The sequence below is a fragment of the Balaenoptera physalus genome, assembly GCF_965194825.1.
Source record: "Balaenoptera physalus genome assembly, chromosome: 13".
In the NCBI taxonomy this organism is placed as follows: domain Eukaryota; kingdom Metazoa; phylum Chordata; class Mammalia; order Artiodactyla; family Balaenopteridae; genus Balaenoptera; species Balaenoptera physalus.
In genome coordinates this window covers 16,303,588-16,326,347 of record NC_138892.1, presented here as the reverse complement: position 1 = coordinate 16,326,347, position 22,760 = coordinate 16,303,588, and the positions used below count along the sequence as shown (strand labels likewise).

The following is a 22,760-nucleotide window of genomic DNA, read 5'->3' as shown; positions in this document are numbered from 1 at the left end:
CGACTAATTTAAGAGACCATCAGTAGAGTGCAGAGAGTTGGTGGGGTTTTGTTTTGTTTTCATTCTTAGAATTTCATTTCTAATTCCAGCCTTTTCCTCCAAGAGTAATTTGGCATTTAATTTTCTTGTTCAACTTTACAACTTCAATCAGAGGTCACTTTTCTAACGTGCCGTAAGCTATAGGAATTACAGTTCCCTAGGGCAGCTTAAGCTCGGCCAGGGAAGCCCTGGCAGAAGCCAGCCCACCAGCCAGGGCTCGGCAGCCAGTAGGTAGCCCTGTCAGCACATCAGCCACTCACAAGGACTCCTTGTCCCAGGTTTTAAAACCACAGTCTAAACACATCCCTTGCCCAGTCAGTTCTGGTGGTCAGAGAACTCGCATTCCTGTGCTGTGGGTACAGTAGGTAGCAGATCACAGACTGGCTGACAAGGAGCGAGATTGCCGCTGACTTGCAGCGTCAGGAACGATGATGGGGCTGGGGCGTGGGGAAGCCACTGCTCTCCCCTGTCTGGGGCAAGAGAGGCCGGGCAGACGGCCTGACGGCACGTTGTGTGTCGTGCCAGAAGGCCGACCCGCAGGCTGCAGTGCCTTTCTGCAAGGACAGTCGTTTTTGAACTGTTCGTGTAGCAGGATTGTTGGAAGTTGCTTTTATTACTCTTGATGGAGACCACGGAGAAGGTTTGAGAGCAATGGAAATAGAGATGGCAGCGGGGAGACCCCAGTTAAGTACTGTGTTCTTCCTTTCTGCCGCTCGGCTTTACGTGGCATGAAATCTTCTCTCCCCCAGGTGTTTGTGGCTTGATCGTCCCTCAGGAAGACATGCCATTTTGTGATTCTGGCATCTGTCCGGACATCATAATGAACCCCCATGGCTTCCCATCTCGAATGACGGTCAGTATGGGTTTATTTTTTTGGTTTTTCTGTTTTAAGAAGGAATGTTATCTTTTTTAAAAAAAATAAATTTATTTATTAATTTATTTTTAGCTGCATTGGGTCTTTGTTGCGGCACGCGGGCTTCTCATTGCGGTGGCCTCTCTTGTTGCGGAGCACGGGCTCTAGGCGCACGGGCTTCAGCAGTCATGGCACACGGGCTCAGTAGTTGTGGCTCCAGGGCTCTAGAGCACAGGCTCAGCAGCCGCAGCGCACAGGCTTAGTTGCTCCGCGGCATGTGGGATCCTCCGGGACCAGGCTTCAAACCCGTGTCCCCTGCATTGGCAGGAGGACTCCCAGCCACTGCGCCACCAGGGAAGCCCAGTTAGTACGGTTTTCAGAGGCACTGCCTTTAAGGAAAAAGGCAGGCAGTTGGTTTGTAGTGAGCGGAGGAGATGGGGCCCTGAAACTGATTTTCAGAAAGGGCCCTTTTACCTCTTACCAAATAAATAGGTTCCTAGACCCTGACAATGTGGGCTAATCTCTACAGAGGGGATGTGGAGAGGTCTGGGCTTCCCTTCGAGAGCAGTCTTCTGAGTGATGAACTCACCCCTCAACAGAAGAACCCCATGTATCAATGTATCTCCCTTTCTGTGGTTACCATTCTGTCATCCTGGCTCCGACACTTACCAGCTGTGGGACTTCAAAGTTGCTTAACCCCTCTGTTTCCTCAGATGTAAACTGAGGGAGGTAATAGTACCTATCCCATCGGGGTTTTGGAGGTGTAAACTTAGGTCACAGTAAGAGAGGATAAATATTTGCTACTACTGATTTATCACTCTTATTAATAGTAGTAGTCTTATAATCTTTTGGAAGAAATAGGCCAGAGCTAAATAAACAGAATTCCTAAACCACAGGAAGGTGCTCACTTAATTTGTTCACATCCCACAGGTGGGAAAGTTAATCGAGCTGTTGGCGGGCAAGGCCGGCGTGTTAGACGGCAGATTTCACTACGGCACTGCGTTTGGAGGCAGTAAAGTGAAGGATGTGTGTGAGGACCTCGTTCGCCACGGTTATAACTACTTGGGGAAAGACTATGTTACATCTGGCATCACAGGGTGAGTATGTGTTTAGACGCCTTAAAGGAAAATTACGATTTTATTAAAGTAAAAGTATTAAAGTAAAAGTATGATTTTATTAAAGTAAAAGTATGATTTTATTAAAGTAAAAGGATAAAAGTAAAAATATGATAAGGCATAAGAGCCCTTAAGATATACGGCTTTACTCCTTTAAGAAATCTGATACAAGAAAATCCAGATTTATGGTGGACGTCGCAGCTAAGCTATGGTGGTAGTGATTTTGCGGTATGTGTGTATCACATCAACACGTTGTACACCTTACATGATGTTATTTGTCAATTATATCTCAGTGAAACTGGGGGAGGGGAGAAAAGAAAGTCCAAATTTAGAAAACTAATAAACTAAGGAGTGCTCTTTTGCCGATAAGGCTCCCATTTAAAAAGTAGAGAAGATCTTACTTACCAAAATAGGATTTCTACACAGCTTTTAAAGAACACATCAATTGTCTATAATACAAAATCTCTTAACTGTTGGCCTTTCTCTGCACTACTATGATGAATATCAGATACTTAGTGCTCTGACAGGTAGCCTGAGGCCTAACATTTGCGCGTTCATTCACCAATGGCGTGTTAAATACCTAACATGTGCTAGGTACTAAGTATGTAACAGTGAACAAAATAGACGTGGTCCCTGACCTATGGGGCTGACCACTGAGATTTGTTACTAGACATTAAAAAATAAGACAAAAGGTAACTTCTCAGCAGGGCCTACCCCAACTACTTACTTTAAAACCACAACTCAGTGTTGCCCATTTCCTGCTGTATTTTTCTCTGTAGCATTCATCATTATCAAGTAATGTAATAATACCATATAATATCATTATCTGTCTCTCCAATGGGAATGTAACCTCCATGAGAGCAGGGCTTGTCTGTTTTGTTTACTGTTTTATTTCCAGTGTCTAGCACAGGGCCTGACATACAGCAGGCGCTCCATAAATGTTTGTTGAATAAAGGAATGAAAACAAACCAGTACAAGTACAAATAGCTCTCACCAAAATGAAACCAAAGAATAAGTTAGAAGACCCCTGTGAGGAGGTGGCTATTTCAGTGGAGATAGGAAGGATGAGAAGAGACATTTGGAGAGTGTTTCATGCAGGGGAGAAGCGTGTTGAGCACCTTACAAGGGGCAGAGCTTGGGAAGTTCAGGGAAGTGGAAGAGGCAGCGGCTGCAGCCTGAGGGGAGGCTGGAAAGCAGCCTGAAGGGAGACACAGCAGAGCGCTGGGTCTTCCTGGTTCCCTGGAGAAACAGATGTCCCTGAGGTTACCCTGAATGATCAGGTTTTCAAACTTGACTCACACATGGTTTTAAAGGATCAAATCAGTTGCTTAAATTAAGACCCACTTACATAGTTTATGCCAGATAAAACTCTGGGACATGGCATTTATACCGTTCTTCTGAGGTTTCAAACTGCTTGAGCACAAGTGAAACTCAGCGTGGAAGCATGTGTGAGAACACAGAGCTTGATGTTAGTGCTGCAGATAGACTATCCAGATATGATGAAAATGGCCAAAATCTGTATCTGTTAAAAATATTGCCTGCTTTCTCAAATGACCTATCTAGACTGTAATAATGTGGATTTCTTTAGGTGTATCATAGTTGAGATGTTATAGGAAATCGCATTACAGGAAAAGAGTGATGGTCCATTTCAAAACTGATTCAGTGAAGTAACTAAGGTCCATTTCAAAAAAACAGTTATCACTGCTAAACTGATCATTTTAGTCTTTGCTTCTCATCCAGAAATAATGCAGTAGTTGACCAGAAAGTATGCAAAACCAGTGAATCAATTCGGTGGACCTTCTGAACATAATTTTACTGGAAGATTTGGATGGGTTGTGCTCTGCTTCCTATGGACAGCTGTAGGCTCTGTCTGCACCACCTTCCCCAGTGCCCCCAGCCAATAATTGTTTTCATTTCTTTGCCATTCATCTCAGTTGCAAAGTTTGAGAAACACTACTTTAGCTTGTTAGTTGAAAGTTCCATAAAGGGCTTACAAACATATTCACCCACCAGCTTTCATCCCTTGTCACATTTTCGAGCATAGCTAGGAGGAAGAATTGGATATGGCTTTATTCAGTTAATGATAGAATGGCATTAGGTGACAAAGTTCTAGAAATTCTACTATGAGCAGCCATACAGTGGAGGAATTAGAATCATTTATTATTAAATCTGGAAAGAACCTTAGTCTGACCCCCTTGTTGTACAACTAAGAAAACTGAGATAAAGAGGTCATGCAGGGACTTCCCTGGAGGTGCAGTGGTTAAGAATCTGCCTGCCAATGCAGGGGACACGGGTTCAACCCCTGGTCTGGGAAGATCCCACATGCCTCGGAGCAGCTAAGCCCGTGCACCACAACTACTGAGCCTGTGCTCTAGAGCCTGCAAGCCACAACTACTGAGCCCACGCACCACAACTACTGAAGCCCGTGCACCTTGAGCCCGTGCTCCGCAACAAGAGAAGCCACCGCAATGAGAAGCCCCCGCTCACCACAACTAGGGAAAGCCTGCGCGCAGCAACGAAGACCCAACGCACCCAAAGATAAATAAATAAAAATAAATAAATTTATATTAAAAAAAAATAAAGCTTTCCACTGTCAAAGCACTTAAATATTCACTCTCTTTTTAAACTCTTACTACAGATTTTCTAAAGGCTCATAAGTCAGCTCTGTGACAGACGTTTACTGAGTATCGGTTGTGTGCCAGGCAGGGTCATTAGTGCAGGGGCCACAGTGACAAGGAGATGAAGTGCTTATTCTGCGGCGTTTACTTCTTCTGGGGAAAACAGGCGATAATTAGAGAAATAACAAATGTGTACTTTCATAGCAAACGGTGACAAGTGCTCTGAAGAACATAAAACCAAGGTGAGAGTTGAGACTGCATTGGCACTGTGATGCTGGGGTGGGAGGAAGGCGCCTCTAGAGAATGTGATTGGGGCGCACCTCTCGGAGGAGGTGAAGGGTTTGGCAGGGCCGTGTGAATACCTGGTGGAAGAATGTTTCAGGCAGAGGTGACAGTAAGCGCAAAGGCCCCGGGGCAGACGGGCTTGCTACATTTGAGGAACAGTGAAGAGGCCAGTGCTTCTGGAGTAGAATGAGCGGTGAGGAAGGCAAATAGCAAATGAGTCAGGTGGACAGGAACCAGGTTGTGTTAGACCTTGTGGCCGTGACACCGTATTTGGGTGATGCAGAGTCTGAATGTAATGGGAAACCACTGGGAATTTAGAGCAGAAAAATGACCTGGTATGATTTATGATTTAGAAGGAATCACTCTGGCTTGTTGTGTGAAGAATAGATTGTTGAGGGATAAGAGTGGAAGCAGGGAGGCCAACTGGAGGATTGTCTGCAGTAGTCCAGGCAAGAAAGGATGGTGGCCTGATGAGGGTGGCAGCAGTGAAGGAGGGACTGTCTTGTTCACACTGTTTCACAGCCTGTTTAAATTTTTTTACACTATTTTTTTAATTGAATGAATGATTCTTTAAATTCGATGGTGCTTTACGGTTTTCAAAAGTTTCACACATGATTTCATGTAATCCCATAATAACCCTTTTTTCCTACCCCTATATTGCCTCTCCCCCTTCCCTTTCCCCACTGGCAACCACTAGTTTGTTCTCTATATCTGTGAGTCTCCTTCTTTTTTGTTTTATTCACTAATTTGTTGTATTTTTTAGATTCCACATTAAGTGATATCATGCAGTGTTTGTCTTTGTCTGACTTATTTCACTTAGCATAAGGCCCTCCAAGTCCATCCATGTTGCTTCAGATGGCAAAATTTCATTCTCTTTTATGGCTGAGTGGTATTCCATTGTGTGTGTGTGTGTGTGTGTGTGTGTGCGCGCGTGTGTGTGTGTATGTGTGTATATATGTATATATATGTGTGTGTGTGTGTATACACACACACACACGCACACACACACACACACATACACCACATATCCATTCATCTGTTGATGGACACTTAGATTGCTTCCATACCTTGGCAATTGTAAATAATTTTAAAATTTGTATGGAAACACAGAAGACCCCAAATAGCCAAAAAAATCTTGAGAAAGAAGAACAGAGCTGGAGGAATCATGCTCCCTGACTTCAGCCTATACTACAAAGCTACCATAATCAAAACATTATGGTACTGGCACAAAATCAGACACACAGATCAATGGAACAGGATAGAAAGCCCAGAAATAAATCTACAAACTTATGGTTAATTAATCTATGACAGAGGAGGCAAGAATATACAGTGGAGAAAAAGTCTGTTCAGTAAGTGGTGCTGGGGAAACTGGATAGCTACATAAAAAAGAATGAAATTAGAACATTCTTTAACACATACAAAAATAAACTCAATGGATCAAAGACTTAAATGTAAGACTGGATACTATAAAACATCTATAGGAAACATAGGCAAAACACTCTTTGACATAAATTGCAGCAATATTTTTTTGAATTCGTCTTCTAAAGCAAACAAAAGCAAAAATAAACAAATGGGACCTAATTAAACTGAAAAGCTTTTGCACAGCAAAAGACACCATCAGCAAAACGAAAAGACAACCTACTGAATGGGAGAAGATATTTGCAAATGATATGACCGATAAGGGGTTAATATCCAAAACATAAAAACAACTCATACAACTCAACATCAAAAAAAAACAAAAACCCGATTTAAAAATGGGCAGAAGAACTGAATAGACATTTCTCCAAAGAGCACATGCAGATGGCCACCAGGCACATGAAAAGATGCTCAACATCACTAATCATCAGGGAAATGCAAATGAAAACCACAGTGAGAATCACCTCACACCTGTCAGAATGGCTGTCATCAAAAAGAACATAAATAACAAATGTTGGCGAGGATGTAGAGAAAAGGGAGCCCTCATACACTGTTGGTGGGAATGTAAATTGGTGCAGCCACTGTGGAAAACAGTACGGAGGTTTCTCGAAAAACTAAAAATAGAACTACCATATGACCCAGCAATTCCACTCCTGGGTATAAATCCAAAAAAAACAAAAACACTAATTCGAAAAGATACATGCACCCCAATGTTCATAGATTTTTATTTCTTATTTGAACAATGCATCTTTTATTGCATCCATGGTACTTTTATATTTTCAGCTCTAGCATATTTGTTCACTGCAGACTGAAAATCACTCTCTTCCATTCATTCAGTCGTAAACTTGTTCGTAAACAAATAAGGGCCTGCCAGTGATGAGTCCTAGAAAAGGCTGTCTCTTGTTAGCCCAAACTTAGTTTCTTAACCTAAAACTCTGACCTTTCTTGCAGTGAACCCTTGGAAGCATACATCTATTTTGGCCCCGTGTACTATCAGAAACTGAAACACATGGTGCTCGATAAGATGCATGCACGGGCCCGGGGACCACGAGCTGTCCTTACCAGGTAAGAGAAAAGCATTTATAATGCAGTTAAGTCTACCTTGCATTTCTCGGATATAGCAATAGGCAGATGTCAAAATTTGGGGTGTTAGGCATCAACAGAAATCACATACGTCTGATTAAAATGAAAAAATAGCAACCAGGGCTTCCCTGGTGGCGCAGTGGTTAAGAATCTGCCTGCCAATGCAGGGGACACGGGTTCGAGCCCTGGTCTGGGAGGATCCCACATGCCGCGGAGCAACTGGGTCCGTGAGCCACAATTACTGAGCCTGCGCGTCTGGAGCCTATGCTCTGCAACAAGAGAGGCCGCGACAGTGAGAGGCCAGCGCACCGCGATGAAGAGTGTCCCCTGCTCGCCGCAACTGGAGAAAGCCTGCACACAGAAACGAAGACCTAACACAGCCAAAAATAAATTAATTGATTAATTAATTAAAAAAAAAAAAAAATAGCAACCAATTAAAAATCAATTCATAAGCGCAAGAGCAAGCCCACCGTAGGTCTTGCCAGTCGTCTCCTAACAGAGTCATTTACTATGCACCAGTATAAATATGGTCCTATTTTAAAAGGTTCAAATATAGGAATGTAGGTACACTTTACATGCACACATATCGATACACCTGCATGCTCCCATGTGTACACAGAAAACACATACATACGTTATTTGGTAGCGAGGCCACAACTGTCATTTTTTAAAACTGTTACTGGAGCATAAGGCACCTGTACTTGCATGCTTATTAGAATAAGCTCTGGGAGGTTAAGGTCCACATGTGCCCTTTCACCAGTGTGTCCTCAATTCCAAGCACGATGTCTGTGTGTTGATGAATGGGTACAGTTGTTGGGAAAGGGAATTTTAAATATTAGGTTTCACATGTTCTTAGTACTGCATCTTCCAGTTGGAGAAGCAGGGTCTAGGGCAGTGGTTCTCACCCAGGGACGATTGTGCCTCCCAGGGGACATTTGACAATGTCTGAAGACATTTGGGGATGTCACAACTGGCGGGTGGCGAGGAAGCTACTGGCATCCAGTGGGTGGAGACCAGGCATGCTGCCGAACATCCTGCAGTGCACAGGCCAGTTCTCACCACAGAGAGTTACCCGGCTCAGCCTGGCAGTAGTGCCGAGGTTGCCAGAGAGGGCGGGCCCGGGGAGACAGACAGACATGGATGTGATCTCATCTCCACCTTATACCACTTCCACCAGCCTTGGACACATCACTTAGCCCCTCTCAGCTTCGGTTTTTCTCGTATATGAAGTGGAGACAGTAATTCCCACTTTGCAGCGAGCTGGTGAATGTCAGATGTTTTAAAATAGAATGTATACAGTGCCGATTCATGGGAGAGGCTCAACAAATATCCAGTTCCCTGCCCACTCTGACTGGCACTGCAACTCTCCCCTGAATGCTGTCCCCTCCAGAACTTCCATTTCAATTGCAACATCCAAAAACTATTTCAGGGAATTCTCCGGTGGTTAGGACTGCACGCTTCCACTGCCTAGGGCCTGGGTTCGATCCCTAGTCTGGGAACTAAGATCCCACAAGCCGTGCGGCACGGCCAAAAAAAGCAACAAAACAACAAAAACAGAAAAAAACTATTTCAGAGTAACATATTTCAAAATACGTTTCCTATTTTTTGCCTTGTTGTGTAAAAAACGTTGCTGCTTTAGAATTACTTTTGTGTATTCCATATAAATCTGCCTGCAGTGTGTTTGTAGTCTGTAATCTCAGTTGGTTAAAATCCAAGTTTTGAGTTCTGCCCACATGTGATCAGACCCCCTTCACTCGTCCAGTGACCACAGGTGTAGGGATGCCCCCGACTCCCACCCTAGATAAAAACATAGATATCGTGCTCAGTTATGAAGTGGCTACTATAATGTGTTTACTTAGACCTATTTGTAAGTTTTTCATAGGTAGATTTTCTTTCAACAAATAATCTACAATTTGATTTCCCATTGTAACTTTCAACAACAGAAGGTAACATTTCAGCATGTGCTGGTGTACACTGTGTTTACCTTCTGAACTCTTTGGGAAACTGGAGGCAACAACAAAGATTAAAAATGCTATGGAATAAAGCAAACACGAGGTTTCTAGTCCACCCCTGCTCAGACTACCTCTAAGGGCTGTCACTCCAAAATCAACCAGCCAGGGAGCTCACTTTTTTCTTTTTTCTTTTTCTCTTTCTTTTCTTTACTTTTTTTTTTTTTTTTTTAATAATTTTTGTCATCAGTACCTAGGTGGGATCTAGGTGGGTTTGCCTGAGTTGTTTCAGAATCCCCCAATTTTACCTACATCTCTGGGTCTTGGATTCCTAACCTTTTAAAGTATTCTCAAGCCCAGCAGGTACATAAACCACAGGGAGTCCATTCAGGGGGCTAATAGCTTCCCAGTTCTCATAGAAGAAAGAACGACCTGAATGGGACACACAGAACTTTCCCAGTCTCTGGGGAACCTCCCATCTGGCTCAGGTACTCCATCCTTCCAGATGATTCCTGATCTATTCCAAATTTTATAAAACTCTTTTTGCTTCTTTCCATGTTTAATTTATTTCTTAATAGTAAAGCTCTTACCTGGAGCCCTGGCAATAATAATTGGGGACCCACGTTTCTTCCATAGTGCGTTCTGCTTAATTTTTCTGCCTTTAAATAACAGAGAACTGAGACATCTTTGAAAGTACTCAGAAGACATTCTACCCTGATTTGAGGACTATACTGTGCTAATAATGATGATAGTGATGGTAATAGTAATGCTAGCACTGCTGCTGTTTTATATGATTATATATTAATTTATTATTATATCACAGAAGATTATGTAATTATTATTTCTATCTAATAATAATAATAGCAACCACTAGTGTTACATCTCTTCTCCTTTAAGCCGCTTTGGGATAGGTTGTCTAACATGCATTTTACAAATGAGGCTGAGAGGCTGAGCAGCCTGCTTTGGGGCACTGTCTAAAAGCAGTTTGAATCCCGGTGAGCCCACTCTGAAGCCTTGTGCTCTTAGCTAGCATGTGATGCTGCCTCTTTGTTTGTTTAGTATAATAATAACACATTTGTCTGACTTGCTTCGAAGGCAGCCTACTGAAGGTCGATCTCGTGATGGTGGTTTGCGTCTTGGAGAAATGGAACGTGACTGTTTAATTGGTTATGGAGCAAGTATGCTTTTACTAGAGAGACTGATGATTTCAAGTGATGCCTTTGAGGTTGATGTCTGTGGGCAGTGTGGACTTCTTGGGTACTCCGGCTGGTAAGTGGATACCACATGTCTCTCATACCACATCCCTTGCCTCTTAAATCACAGCTCAGAGTTTGACCCTGGATCATACCCACGTATTCTGCAGCCTTCCCCATCCACACATTCCTGGAATTGGGGATTCTGTATGTACATAACTAGTTTGTCTGCCTAATGTTCTGCTGTCTACAGCCACTAGAGTTTAAGCTCCCAAGGAGACTTTATTTTCTTTTTAATATTATCTGGAGTGCCTTTTATAACACTATTTATCTGTAAAAATACTAGCAGATTCAGAATTACAGCATATTTTAACTAGCAGCCTTTAGTAGAAGACTGTGTTGAATGCCCTCGTTTAACCTCAAACCCAAAGAACCAGGTATGTTGCCCCCGCTCTTACAGCAAATTGGTCACAGAGCCAGGACGTTTTCTGTACTCTCTCTGCTTTACACTTGGACTGTGAATTCCATGAAGACAGAGACCACGCCTGTCTCAGTCATTCACTCAACAAACATTTAGTAAGAATTTGCTAAGTCCAGACACTGTTCTAGGCCCCAGAAATGCAGTGGGGAATAAGACGGATGAATGGCTGCTCACAGGGAGCTTATCTTCTAGCTTATTCTAACTCCAGTCTGTCTTGTTTACCCCTGCTTCTCCAGCCTGTGACCTGGTTGATGCTAAATAAAATAAAATTGCTTAGGATTATCAGTAGGTAAATTATGTAATTCATAAAGTTTGTAATTTCTGTGTAGAGCTCAGTACACAAAGGCCAGCTTAAAAGATGTTGCTACATATTTTTTTGTTGGTGTTTGTATAGTTAGAACACCTTTCCTCCTTGTAATGGTTCCACTCTACCACCAAAGGGCAGCTGCTCTGTTTAGGGTTAGTCATGATCCAGAGCTCCGAAGTACTCCTGTAGGCAGGAGGGCTGGTAGTTCCCCAGTCTCTACTCACTCTTCCATCAGAGATGAGGTCTAACGAGGATATAAGGCAGATGCTGCAGGGACAGGAAATAGCCTCAACTCCCTCATCAGCCCTCACCCACCCTCCCAGAGCCCCTTTTCCCTGGGTGGGGGTGGGGCATCCTCAGAAGGACAGGGTTAGGCCCAGATGAGTGTTCATTGCCAGAGTCTAGGAATACAGGGGCCACCTTTTTCCCATCGAGCCCCCCATCAAAGCCTCCTTCCAGAGAGAGCCCCAACTTTTTGCCATCTTACACTGCCAGTTTCTTGGCGAATGAAAGCAAATCAAGAGTCAGAATGAGTGAGCTTCTTAGAACACAGTATACACCTTGCTAGTTAAATGACAAAACCCTTTAGCCAATTATTTTATGATTTTTTTGGTGTAGAAGAGTTAATGAGAAAAAATCGTTGTCTGTTTCTTCTTGTCTGTGGAGAAATAGTTTCATTTTAAAAACTAACGCAAGAGGTGGCTATTTGCAGTTCGTTCCTTTCATAAGGTGGCAGGGATGAGGTGACATTATTCTAAGCATAAGCCTGAGTGTTTCTTGTATCAGTGACATGGAGCAGATGTTTCAATTCTGAGATGTCTTTTTGTCTTTTGAAATGCATATTGAGTTTGCGTTTTATTGTCCTGGTTGTGTAACAACAGCAACAAAAAAGTATAATAGGAAGGTGCCTGGAACCTAGGTCTTAGGTCTTCAAAGTTGGCACAAGGATTTTTAAGTAATTTATTTTGAAAAGATGGTGCAGAGGAGTCATTTTATTAAGAATAGGGATCATGAAACTTCAAAAAGAGTTTCCTTTTCTTCTCCATTCTCCTCACATTCCCTCCCATGCCCCCTAACGGAAGAAGAAAGAGAGAGAAAGGGAGAAAGAGAGAGGAAAAGAAAGGAAGCAGTAGACCAGCTTCCTTCATGCTCTTTGAAAACCTTCCCCTCTCTTCCTCTGAACACTCAGGGAAACTAACATAAACTGTAATTGATCCCAACGTTATTCTGTTAAATTCATATCTCCTTCCCTGCTTCATTTCTGTCTCATTTAGAGATCATCTGATGGCAGTGCCTGATTTTGAAGCTCATGTGTTCAATGTGTATTGTATTTGAAATCCTTTGAAAGAGGACTAAATCAGGTTACACTGTTTAAGGGTCTTTACTGTAATTAAACAGACCTGGATATACCGTATGTCTGATTTTGAGCGGCCTACTTATACCCTTGTTGCCAACAGAAAAAAATCCTCACCCAGTCTGGTGGTCTAGCAGCCTGCTCGTGCTGCTCTCTGGCAGAGGAGCATAATGATGCTGTCATTTTCCCGTCGTTACCTGATCGTGTGTGATGGGTTGTGTGGGAGGGAGCACGGGCATTTGTTGGAGGAAGTCGGTCTTTAATGAACAGCACAATGGAGGCTGAGTAATTAGAGCAGTTCAGAACCTTGAAACTGGCCTTTTGTCAGTGATTTGCACATTAGTAAGGCATTGCTATGGGGATGTTTACAGCAAGACTGTTGTTCTGCAGAAGACACGGAGGGCATAAGTCACAAAAGAGAGGAAAACTGCTGAGAGAAGAAAATCCCTATTAAGATAATTAGCTCGTAGAGGATATTTTACTGGACAGTCATTCCTCATGTGAAGCCACAGCCTCCTTCTTTTGCTGCTTTTCCCTAAAAAATCAGTTTATTTTATTGTTGTTTGGGTCAAGTTTCTTTCTTTGGAAATCTTTCAGAAATAGGGTAAAATTTTTAATATTTTTCTTTATGTGTATATATATATATATATATACGCATATGCATGTATGTATACGCATGCATTGGAACATTTTAAATGTTGGAGAAATATTGAATAATAGAGAAGATTAGTGGGCTTTCTGGATTATGAATCAGCACATATGGAAGTTTTAAATGGATTAGCTTGACCTGAAGTCACCAGGTAATATACTGGACAGGAGAATCAGCAAGAAGTTGCCCCAGTTAAATCCATTTCTCCAGTTTAATTAAAGCATGAACATGATTCCTGGATAAATTAGATCAACCCAGGCACATTAAAAACATAATTCTTAAACTATAATGCATTAAAGAGGTCTTTAGATAATCTTTTAGGAAAAAGTCATCCACCATGTTCCTCTTATTACTGTTGATGGAATCAAATCTCCACAGTGCTTGCTCAGGCCTCTGCAAGTCCCCTAGTGGGGACACGAGCACAGGTCCACCATGGCTCATCCCTCTCCCATACTCTTCTCCGCAAGAAGTTCATATCTGCATACTCACTCACCACCACATTCAAATTCTCAGCCTTAATGCTTTTCTTTTCTAAAATAATAAAGCTTTATTTTACTGATGGTGAAAATGATCCCTGCTCTTTGTAAAATATTCAAAGTTATAAAAAATGTTAATGATACATATATAAAGAAGAAATACAAACAGTCACACTAATTCCTACCATCCACAGATGACCACTATTAACATTTTAGTGACTCTTTTGGGGATATCTCTGTTTGCCAGTAGTCCTGTACCCTTTTTTATTTTCAGTCATGAGCCCTTTTGAGATTCTGATAATAGTATAAAAGTAAAAATACATACACCAAAAAATCTTGTTACATATGATTTTGGGGCTTCATACATTTACTGAAACCCATCTGAGGACCCCCCCTTGTGATCACACTGTTTAGCAAACTGCTTTTTCTACTCCACAGTGTGTCCTGGACACCTTTACATTTCACTAATGTGGGTCTACAGCATCATGTTTAATGGCTGCACAGGATTCTTCTGCATGAATGTCCTGTAATCACAGAACAAACTGCTTATTGGACACATGAGCCATCTCCTGCTTTAAGCCGGAGTAGTATGCATATGCTACTATGCATTACAAGTAGTGTAACCATGACATTCTTGTGCACATATTTTGCCACTTTGTGATTACTCAGTGAAATAACATGTGTGTCTATGTTTGTAACGCACATTGCCTTACTGCCCTCCAGAAGGGCCTTTACCATTCACTAAGGACTCTCCCTCTAGTCCCCAGTCAGCACTGACTCTTCTAAGCCCTGTTTGCTGTTCCTCTTGCACTCATTTTGCCCCCTGTTAACTGGGAGGACCTAGTTTTCTACATATTAAGTCTCAGGATTTTTCCTGGAAACCTGTTGTCCCAGATGCCCCAGACCCTTGAGGTGTAGGGTAAGGTCCTATTTTGGTCTGGAACCTGAGAAAATAATTCACTTTCTCCTCAGGGACCCTTCTTTAGTTGTAGCTATTGACTAAGATCTAGGTTCAGTTCACTGGCTCTTCCTGAAGGAAAAGAAAATCCTAACTGGAAGAGCAGGCACAGTGGTTAGGAGCAGGTGCTGTTGTGAGGGTTAAATGAGAATATACGCACACACACACACAGAGGTTCCTTGGTTTCGCACAGGGGTCAGCGCGTTGTTAAGTGCAGTGGCTTCCAGGACTAAGAGAAATAACCACGCTTGAAGAGTGCTGGAAAAATAGGTAGCATTTGATTGGATACCACCTTTCTATATGAAAGTCTTCTCTTTCCCATCACACTTCAAGCATTTCAGTGACAGAAATCAAATTGAGCATCTATCTTGTCTAGAATAGTATAGAATAGTAGGTGCTTTTCAAATACATGGACATGGATTCAATCGGTTTGGAACTCTTTCAACAATAAAAAATGTCTAAATCTGAGTAACTTTCAGACGGTTCAGATTTCTGGGCCTCATTCAAAATAAATACATAGGCAGATATTTTGCATTTTAAGGAGAAAGGTCTAGAAGTGTGGAAGTACTGATTAAAATTCCATGCTTTTAAAACTGGGGGAGTGATATTGTTTTGTTCTTTCTTTTGCTGCCTTGGATGCTTCTTTTTATTTTGGGGGCACATACATACGTATTTGATAGTGTGACTGAACACTGAGGAATAGAAAACGAATGAACTTGATAGGATGGTCATGGAATTTTCAGAGCAAATCCTCACTTCCTGTGTGCAGGCCTCTACCTCTGAGTTGCTGTCCGTCTAACACAGCTGGCTTGGGTTTCAGGTGCCATTTCTGCAAGTCGTCCTGCCACGTGTCCTCCCTGCGCATCCCGTATGCCTGCAAGCTGCTCTTCCAGGAGCTGCAGTCGATGAACATTATCCCCAGGTTGAAACTGTCCAAGTACAATGAGTAAGGATGGAAAAAACGGTTATTTAAAGAGAATTGTCGGTATGTTAAACACAGTGGAAAGCGGAAGGATGGAAGGGATGAGGACCTCTTCTGCTCCTGGGAATAATTCTTTTGAATGTTCTCTCTCTCTGCAAAAAAACCAAACAAACAAACAAACAAAAAAAACCCACGAAATTGATGGAGAGGCTTTTTATTACATTAGGAGACTGGCTGAACAACCTCGATCAACGGGCCTCGGGCCACGGAGGAGGTGCCAACGATGTGGACTAAAGTCTCTCATCCGTGTACCGAATGTGATTCACAAGTGGATATGACCTAAAAGATAAATAAACTTTTATTTATGTTCTGGTATCTTGAAATTTACTCATTAGAAAGACCTTCCTCCTTAAAAAAAAAAATGTTTGGGGTTAAATAAAACTCAGATTCTTATGAAGTGGGAAGGACGTGAAGAATCTTTTTGAGTTGGTTGACTCGGCCTTTGTCCAGGAGGCTGATCTGAGTAGTATCTGAAGGAAGGACAACTGCGGGAAGCTGGGAAAGCGAATGGTAAGAGGGGTGCGGTCCTTATCTTGTGCGGTGAGGAGATGAATTTTCCCAACAATTGAATCTTGTCTGTATATACCCAACTTTTTAATTCTAACCTTGGTAAAGATAATAAATGTCTTCCTACCATCTTAAGCAAGTTTGCCAAGGATGTCACATTTTCTTAAGGACTGCTACTCTTCTGAACCTCCGTGATTGTACCATACAATAATATTTGTTGAATATCTGAAAATAATTCCATGGATGCTCTGTAAGTTTTCTGTTCTTTCCATTCCTGCCAGGCTGTTAGCTGTCCATTTTGTTTTTAATCTGACAGCCTTCTTCATCCAATTCTAGGTTGTTCTTAATTGCTCTGCCCTGAAGGCAGATAAATATTTGTGTTAGGGATTGTTTATAAAATAAGTCAGAAAAGCTTTGAGTAATGGTCTAAGGCTGCATTCCCAGTGTGTCACATTGAACATGTCCCACAGAATATTAATAGGTATCATACACCAACAGGAATCAAGGTCCAGTGTCAAATAAGGTTGAAAAACTGCGTGTATCCCAGTTAAACATACCAAGTACTTTTTCAAAGCCTTTACCAAGCTGCTGTGTGCTGGGACTCTTCAAAAGAGGGAGCCAGGCTAGTCACTGACTTGAGAACCCAACCTCAACAGTCTCACTCAGGTGTAAGAGTCCTCGAGGCTTCACAGGACACGCTCCAGGGGAGTAAAGCTTCCCCAGACATCTCCACGTGTCTCCATTCCCTTCAGGGACTCAGTAGGATTACGAGGGCAGAGGAGTTTGAATGCCCAGATCTTCGGTTCTGTCGGTGGTTCCTTCCTTGCATCTGGCTTTGTCATTCTCAAAAGTGATGGTGCCTAAAGATGACTGAAGTAGATTGAATGTATATGTACTGCGCTTTGTGGGCCATGTAAGGAGCTTTGTAGGGTGATTCTATTTCCCGTTATATGACAACTCCACTTATCAACTCTGCTGAAGATGCCATCGCCCTGCCCTGTGAGGCATGCCACGTCAGTGGACACTGGGAGGAGCTGCCAGCGCACGGGGTGCTGAGTGGCATGGGGGTTACGTCACATTCCTTGGTACCTCCCTTGTGTGAGGCCCTGTACTGAGGATAGAAGGGGCAGGACATGACCTCTGCCCTAAGGAGCTCAGAACCCAGTGGAAGAGGCCAGGACATCAGCTAGGAACGCTGTCCCTCAATCAGTGCTAAGGCTTAACCCCGGCAGTGCTGAGGGAGCTCCCAGGGCAAATGATTAGCTGTGCTCTGGAAATTCAAGAACACTTCACAAGTGTGATTATGCCCTTTATACAGCTAAAGAAACTGAGGCACCAGGACAGGATTAAAGACACAAACGTAGAGAATGGACTTGAGGACACGGGGAGGGGGAAGGGTAAGCTGGGACGAAGTGAGAGAGTGGCATGGACATATATACACTACCAAATGTAAAATAGATAGCTAGTGGGAAGCAGCCACATAGCACAGGGAGATCAGCTCGGTGCTTTGTGACCACCTAGAGGGGTGGGATAGGGAGGGTGGGAGGGAGGGGATATGGGGATATATGTATATGTATAGCTGATTCACTTTGTTATACAGCAGAAACTAACACACCATTGTAAAGCAATTATACTCCAATAAAGATACTTTAAAAAAAAAAAGAAACAGAGGCACCAAGTGGCTGACTGCCCTAGTGCCGCACCACTAACGGGGAACAGTGTGGGCCTTGAAACCAGGCTTCCCGATTTGGAGGGCTCTCTGGGTTTCATCCATGATTCTGTTTTTCAATCACTAAATGTAACAATTTTTTTTATTCAGATGCCACCGAGTATTTGAATTTCTTAAACTTCTTTTTTCAAAAACAGTTCAGGCAGTTCTGATCATTTTGAGGGTAATCGCCTAACCTAGGAAGTCAGTTCTCCACGTTATCAAAGATCTAGAAAGTGTGGGTTCCAAACTGAGACATCCTTAGAGGAAAAAATTGTGTCGGGTTGATAATTTCAAAAACTAGCAGATACTACATTTGAATAGCTAGTTGACTGAATAATATATTAACAAAAAGAGGACAGAATTGGTGTCAGTCCTACTACAGTTTGATTTTGTTATTTGTAAGTTCCTTGTTTTAAAAACTACCAGTTAGATTTCCATTTCCAGTAATGATAGAGTAACCTTTTGCAGGCCACCCTCGAAGTGCTTTTTCCCTCAAGGCTCTGCCAGGTTGGAATTGGCACAGGGATGAGAGGCTAAAAAGCCAGGTCAAAGTCACTGAGAGGCTGCACCCCTTTCCCAAGCTTTGGCAGAGTCCAAGGGCTGGGGAGACAAAACTGCGGGCTCAGAGTGGCCAAGACACCAGGCCTAGAAAGGCCAAGATCCCAACTAGAAAGAAAGCTCACTGAGGCGAACCCAACTTTTCCACCACTTTTCCGCTTGTATTAGTCCGCTCTGGCTGCTGCAACAGGATGCCACAGACTTGGTGGCTTACCCAATAGAAGTTTATTTTCTCACAGTTCTGGAGGTTCAAAGTCTGAGATCAAGGTGCTGACAGATGTGGTCTTTGGTAAGGACTCTGTCCCTTCCTGGCTGCAGACACCCGCCTCTCGCTGTGTCCTCCCACGGCCTGTCCTCTGTGTCAGGAGAGCGAGCAAGCTCCAGGTCTCCTCCTCTCCTTCAAAGACCACCAGTCCCATTGGAGTAGGGCCCCTGTGACCTTATTTAATGTTAATCACCTCCTTAAAGGCTCTGTCTACAAATACAGCCACACTGGGAGCCGGGGCTTCAACATAGGACTTTTGGAGAGGCACAGTTCAGTCCGTTATACCCCTCAAGACATTTGCCAGCTCACAGCAGCCCTGGCTGAACTGCTAGCCGTATCTTTTAAAGCTGAATGTGCCCAGCAGTCCCTTTCCTGGGTGTGCGTGGGCCCGGCAGAAAAGTGTGTGTATGTTATCAGTAGGCGTGAGCAGAAACGTTTCTAATAGCACTATTGTAATGGCCCCGACTTATAAATAACCGCTGCCTATTAACAATGGAATAAATCAATTGTGGGATGTTTGCACAGTGGAACACTATATAGTGATGAAAAGCCTCATACAGTATCACAGATAATCTCACCACTGTAATAGTGGGTAAAAAAAAAACAGTTAAATACAAAGGAATACATACTGGATCAGTTCCATTTAAATTCAAAAATAAGCAAAACTAATCTATGATCTAAGAAATCTTGATAACAGTTCCTGTGTAGAGTGGGTGGCTGGTGACCGTGTAGTACAGGAAGGGGGCTTCTAGGGTGCTTGCCATATTTTTTTGACCTGAGTTGGTTACATGGGTGTGTGAATAAAAATGCACTGAGCTGTATACACAGGATTTTTCACTCTTTTGAATATACTTTATACTTCAACAAACAAGTTTTTTATAAGAACACAGGTTCTAAACCTGTTTGTCTTTTCACTTAATAGTTTTGTCACCCCAAATATATTATCTTTGCTTTAGTTTACCCATCTTCAAAATGGGAAAAATAACAGTACTGACACCCAGGGACATTTTTAGGGTTAAATGAGATAATACATCTAAATGACTCAGCGCAGTACCTGGCACGTAATGAGTGTTCACAAGTGCTTGTTACTGTTCTCATTGATAGTCTCATACCCCTCACAGCGCTGCCAGGACTGGCCTTATCCTGTACAGCGTCATCAGGAAAGGGTTAGGAAAAGCAAGCCCCAGGTTTCCTTTGGAAGAAGGAGTTTGGGAACCAGGGCCAAGGGCAGAGACTGTAGGGTTTTACAAAAGCTATTTGTGAAAGCCACGCCATTTCATGGTGATGGGGGGGAAGGAGGGTGGTGGGATTAGAGAACACACTTCCCTGGAACAACCATTTACCGCTGACATCAAAGTGAGGTCTTTTGTCGGTGTGGGAGTCCCGGAATAGTTTCTGGAAGCCCAGAGAGCCAGGTCTCAAAATGCTTCCATGTGCGGAAAGTCTAGTAAAGGGGGAGGGGGCTTGATTGGGTGCTATATAATGGGATAGTTTTCAGCTGCTTCAGAGCATTTGGGGCCAACACCTTCATTTGCAGTGATGAGTCACAAGAGAATAAGCACAGGAGGGGCTGGTGGCCGGGCCCGTCCGCTGCTCAGCCGGCTGAGGAATAGGGAAGCCAGGTTCCGAGAGACCTGTAAGTGATTCCTTTGTGAGACGGATGGTCAGAAAAGTGACTATAAAAATAGCACCTCTTTACCATCCATATTTACTCCATATGTGTCTTGAAAACAGTTTATTTCATTTGCTGACTAAAAGTTGGATTTTTACATCAGTCCCACGGGGCCAAGGTTGGTGGGAAACTAATGTCAAGCCTTTAAAGAGGCCATTTTAAATGGAGAAAAAAAAAATAAGCAGTGGCAATCCAGAAGTATATATACTGTTTGTTACCAAAGCCAAGCTACCAGTTTGGGTTTCAGACACAGGCTCCAGAAGCAATTAAGAGATTTGCTTCAGCAAATCAAATTTATTGTGATCAGGATGTCATGGGAGAAATTCTCAGGACAACCTGAAACTCACATTTTCACTCAGGTCTAAAATCTCAGACCGTAGTCCAAGGACTTCAAATATTTTTCAAGTCTGGGTAATAGCTCTCATTCCATGCATAATAAATTTTAAGTCTGGCTAACTCCCAATCATCCACGTTAATGAACGCAAGGAGTGGTGTGAATAAATTAACACCGATGATGGATCCAGAATCTTTTGTATTGGATGCTGGGGTGAAGTTTACATTCACATTTTTAATATAATTTGAGTGGAGGTTTGGTGAATTTGCTATACGTTAAATAGGGACTCCTATGAACACCGTCTTTGAAGAAACTGGAATAATAATACCCTTTACGGTTAAGTAATGATGACAGATCTTTGGAGGGGGTAGGGTAGCCTGACTCAAAGTGTGGTCCTTGGACCAACGGCATCAGTGTCACCTGGGAACTTGTTAGGACTTTGGGTGGAACCCAGCGATCTATGGTTTAACAAGCCCTCCAGGTGGTTCCAATGCAGGCTAAACGTTGAGACCCACTGTTGTAAGCTACGTGAAGAGCTTTGGATCCCATCCTCTCTTAGAGCCAGCCTTTGGATTTTTAGGAGTGCCGAAGAACCCACACCTTGGGAACTAGCTCCCCACTTTCCTCTCTTTCTGTGGCATGACTTCCCCTTAAGCAGCAGATTGTATTGGACCACGCCTCCCACATGCCTCCAGCCTCCCCTACCCCACCCCTGCCGGTGGAGAGCATGCCCAGAGGACACTTCATTAAAGGCTAGATTTATACAGGAGAAGCTCCTCTCCAGCAACCTGGGGTGCTGCTCTCACTTGTGCTAACTGGTTTCTGGCTCTGGCCCTGTGGTTTCCGCTTTCTTCTTCTGCAGCTTCTTTCCACTCAGTACCAGATCTGCCTGCCAGCCCCACAGACACGTCCCACATCGAGGTGGCCTTTCTGAAGGGACTGTCCGGAAAACGCCAGTCTCCGTCTCTGTCCCTGCTGGGCACTTCAGTCTGGTGTCCAGGTCCCCCCAGGGATGCCCCAGCGCCACCTCTCCCGAAGCAAAGCACAGAGTCAGCAGATATGCTCTGGGTGCTGCACAGCTTCCTTGGGCCCCACGGGCTACCATCACAGTTTGGTGCTGTGATTTCTCCTACTCTTTCCAGGTGCTGAGCCTGCAAGAGTGGGTGGGGGAGCCCCAGAGCCACGTAACCTTGGAGCTGCCGCCTGAACATGAATTGGCAGTGGTATTACCAACAGAAGGAGAGGGCAGAGCCACTCTGGCCTTCCTGCTCTGTGCATGTGAACACAGCAGAGGCACCGCCATGCCCTGTGCTGGAGCTGGACGCCCAGGTCTTCCCCTAATGCGCCGAGTTTCAGTCTTCTCATCTGTTCCACAGAGTATAACCTGCCTGTCTGCCTCCACCACCCCACCCAGGCTTGTACAGGGTCAGAATAGGCCCACCCCACAGGTTTGTTGTGATGAGATGAGTTAATTCCGGTGAACAGTGCCTGCCCCCTGGTAAACACTCAGTAAAGGTTAGCTTTCCTCTCCCCATATATGTAAACACCAGACTAGACCAGAATTTCTCAACCTCGGCGCTCTTGACATTTTGGGCCGAATAATTCTTTCTTGTGGGGCACTGACCTGTGCATTGTAGGATGTTGAGCAGCGCCTCTGGCCTCTACCCACTAGATGCCAGTAACATCCCCCAGTCCTGATGATCAAGGATGTCTCCAGACAATGCGTAGGAAAGTGGTTTAAATTACAAAGCAAATGAGAACAGTTTTAGACTGTAGTTATATGGATTTGTCCTCAGTACACTGACAGCCAGTGTGCCTCTGGATGATCGAGTGACTATACTAACAAATGTTAACGTGAACCACGAAGCCATTGTCTTTTCTTCAATGTACCAGTCATAAACGGCATCAGATAAAACATGTCAATCATGTTGGTCGTTAAGTTAATTACGTTTCAT

The 22,760-nt window shown here is 43.4% G+C and overlaps 1 protein-coding gene across 4 annotated transcripts in view; it reads left to right on the top strand.

The window, feature by feature from the left end:
- The window catches only part of POLR3B (RNA polymerase III subunit B), a 115,127-nt gene extending 98,727 nt beyond the window's left edge, over positions 1-16,400 (top strand). For 3 of the 4 annotated variants that reach the window (XM_082419371.1, XM_082419372.1, XM_082419373.1), the window contains exons 24-28: positions 789-892; positions 1,823-1,989; positions 7,278-7,391; positions 10,454-10,627; positions 15,597-16,400. In XM_082419371.1, coding sequence (XP_082275497.1) covers positions 789-892; positions 1,823-1,989; positions 7,278-7,391; positions 10,454-10,627; positions 15,597-15,726 — 689 coding nt within the window. In that variant the 3' untranslated portion in view covers positions 15,727-16,400. Of the gene's footprint in view, positions 1-788; positions 895-1,822; positions 1,990-7,277; positions 7,392-10,453; positions 10,628-15,596 lie in introns of those variants that run through there. The other variant, XM_082419374.1, reaches the window with a different exon arrangement.
- The last annotated feature ends 6,360 nt before the right edge of the window (positions 16,401-22,760 follow it).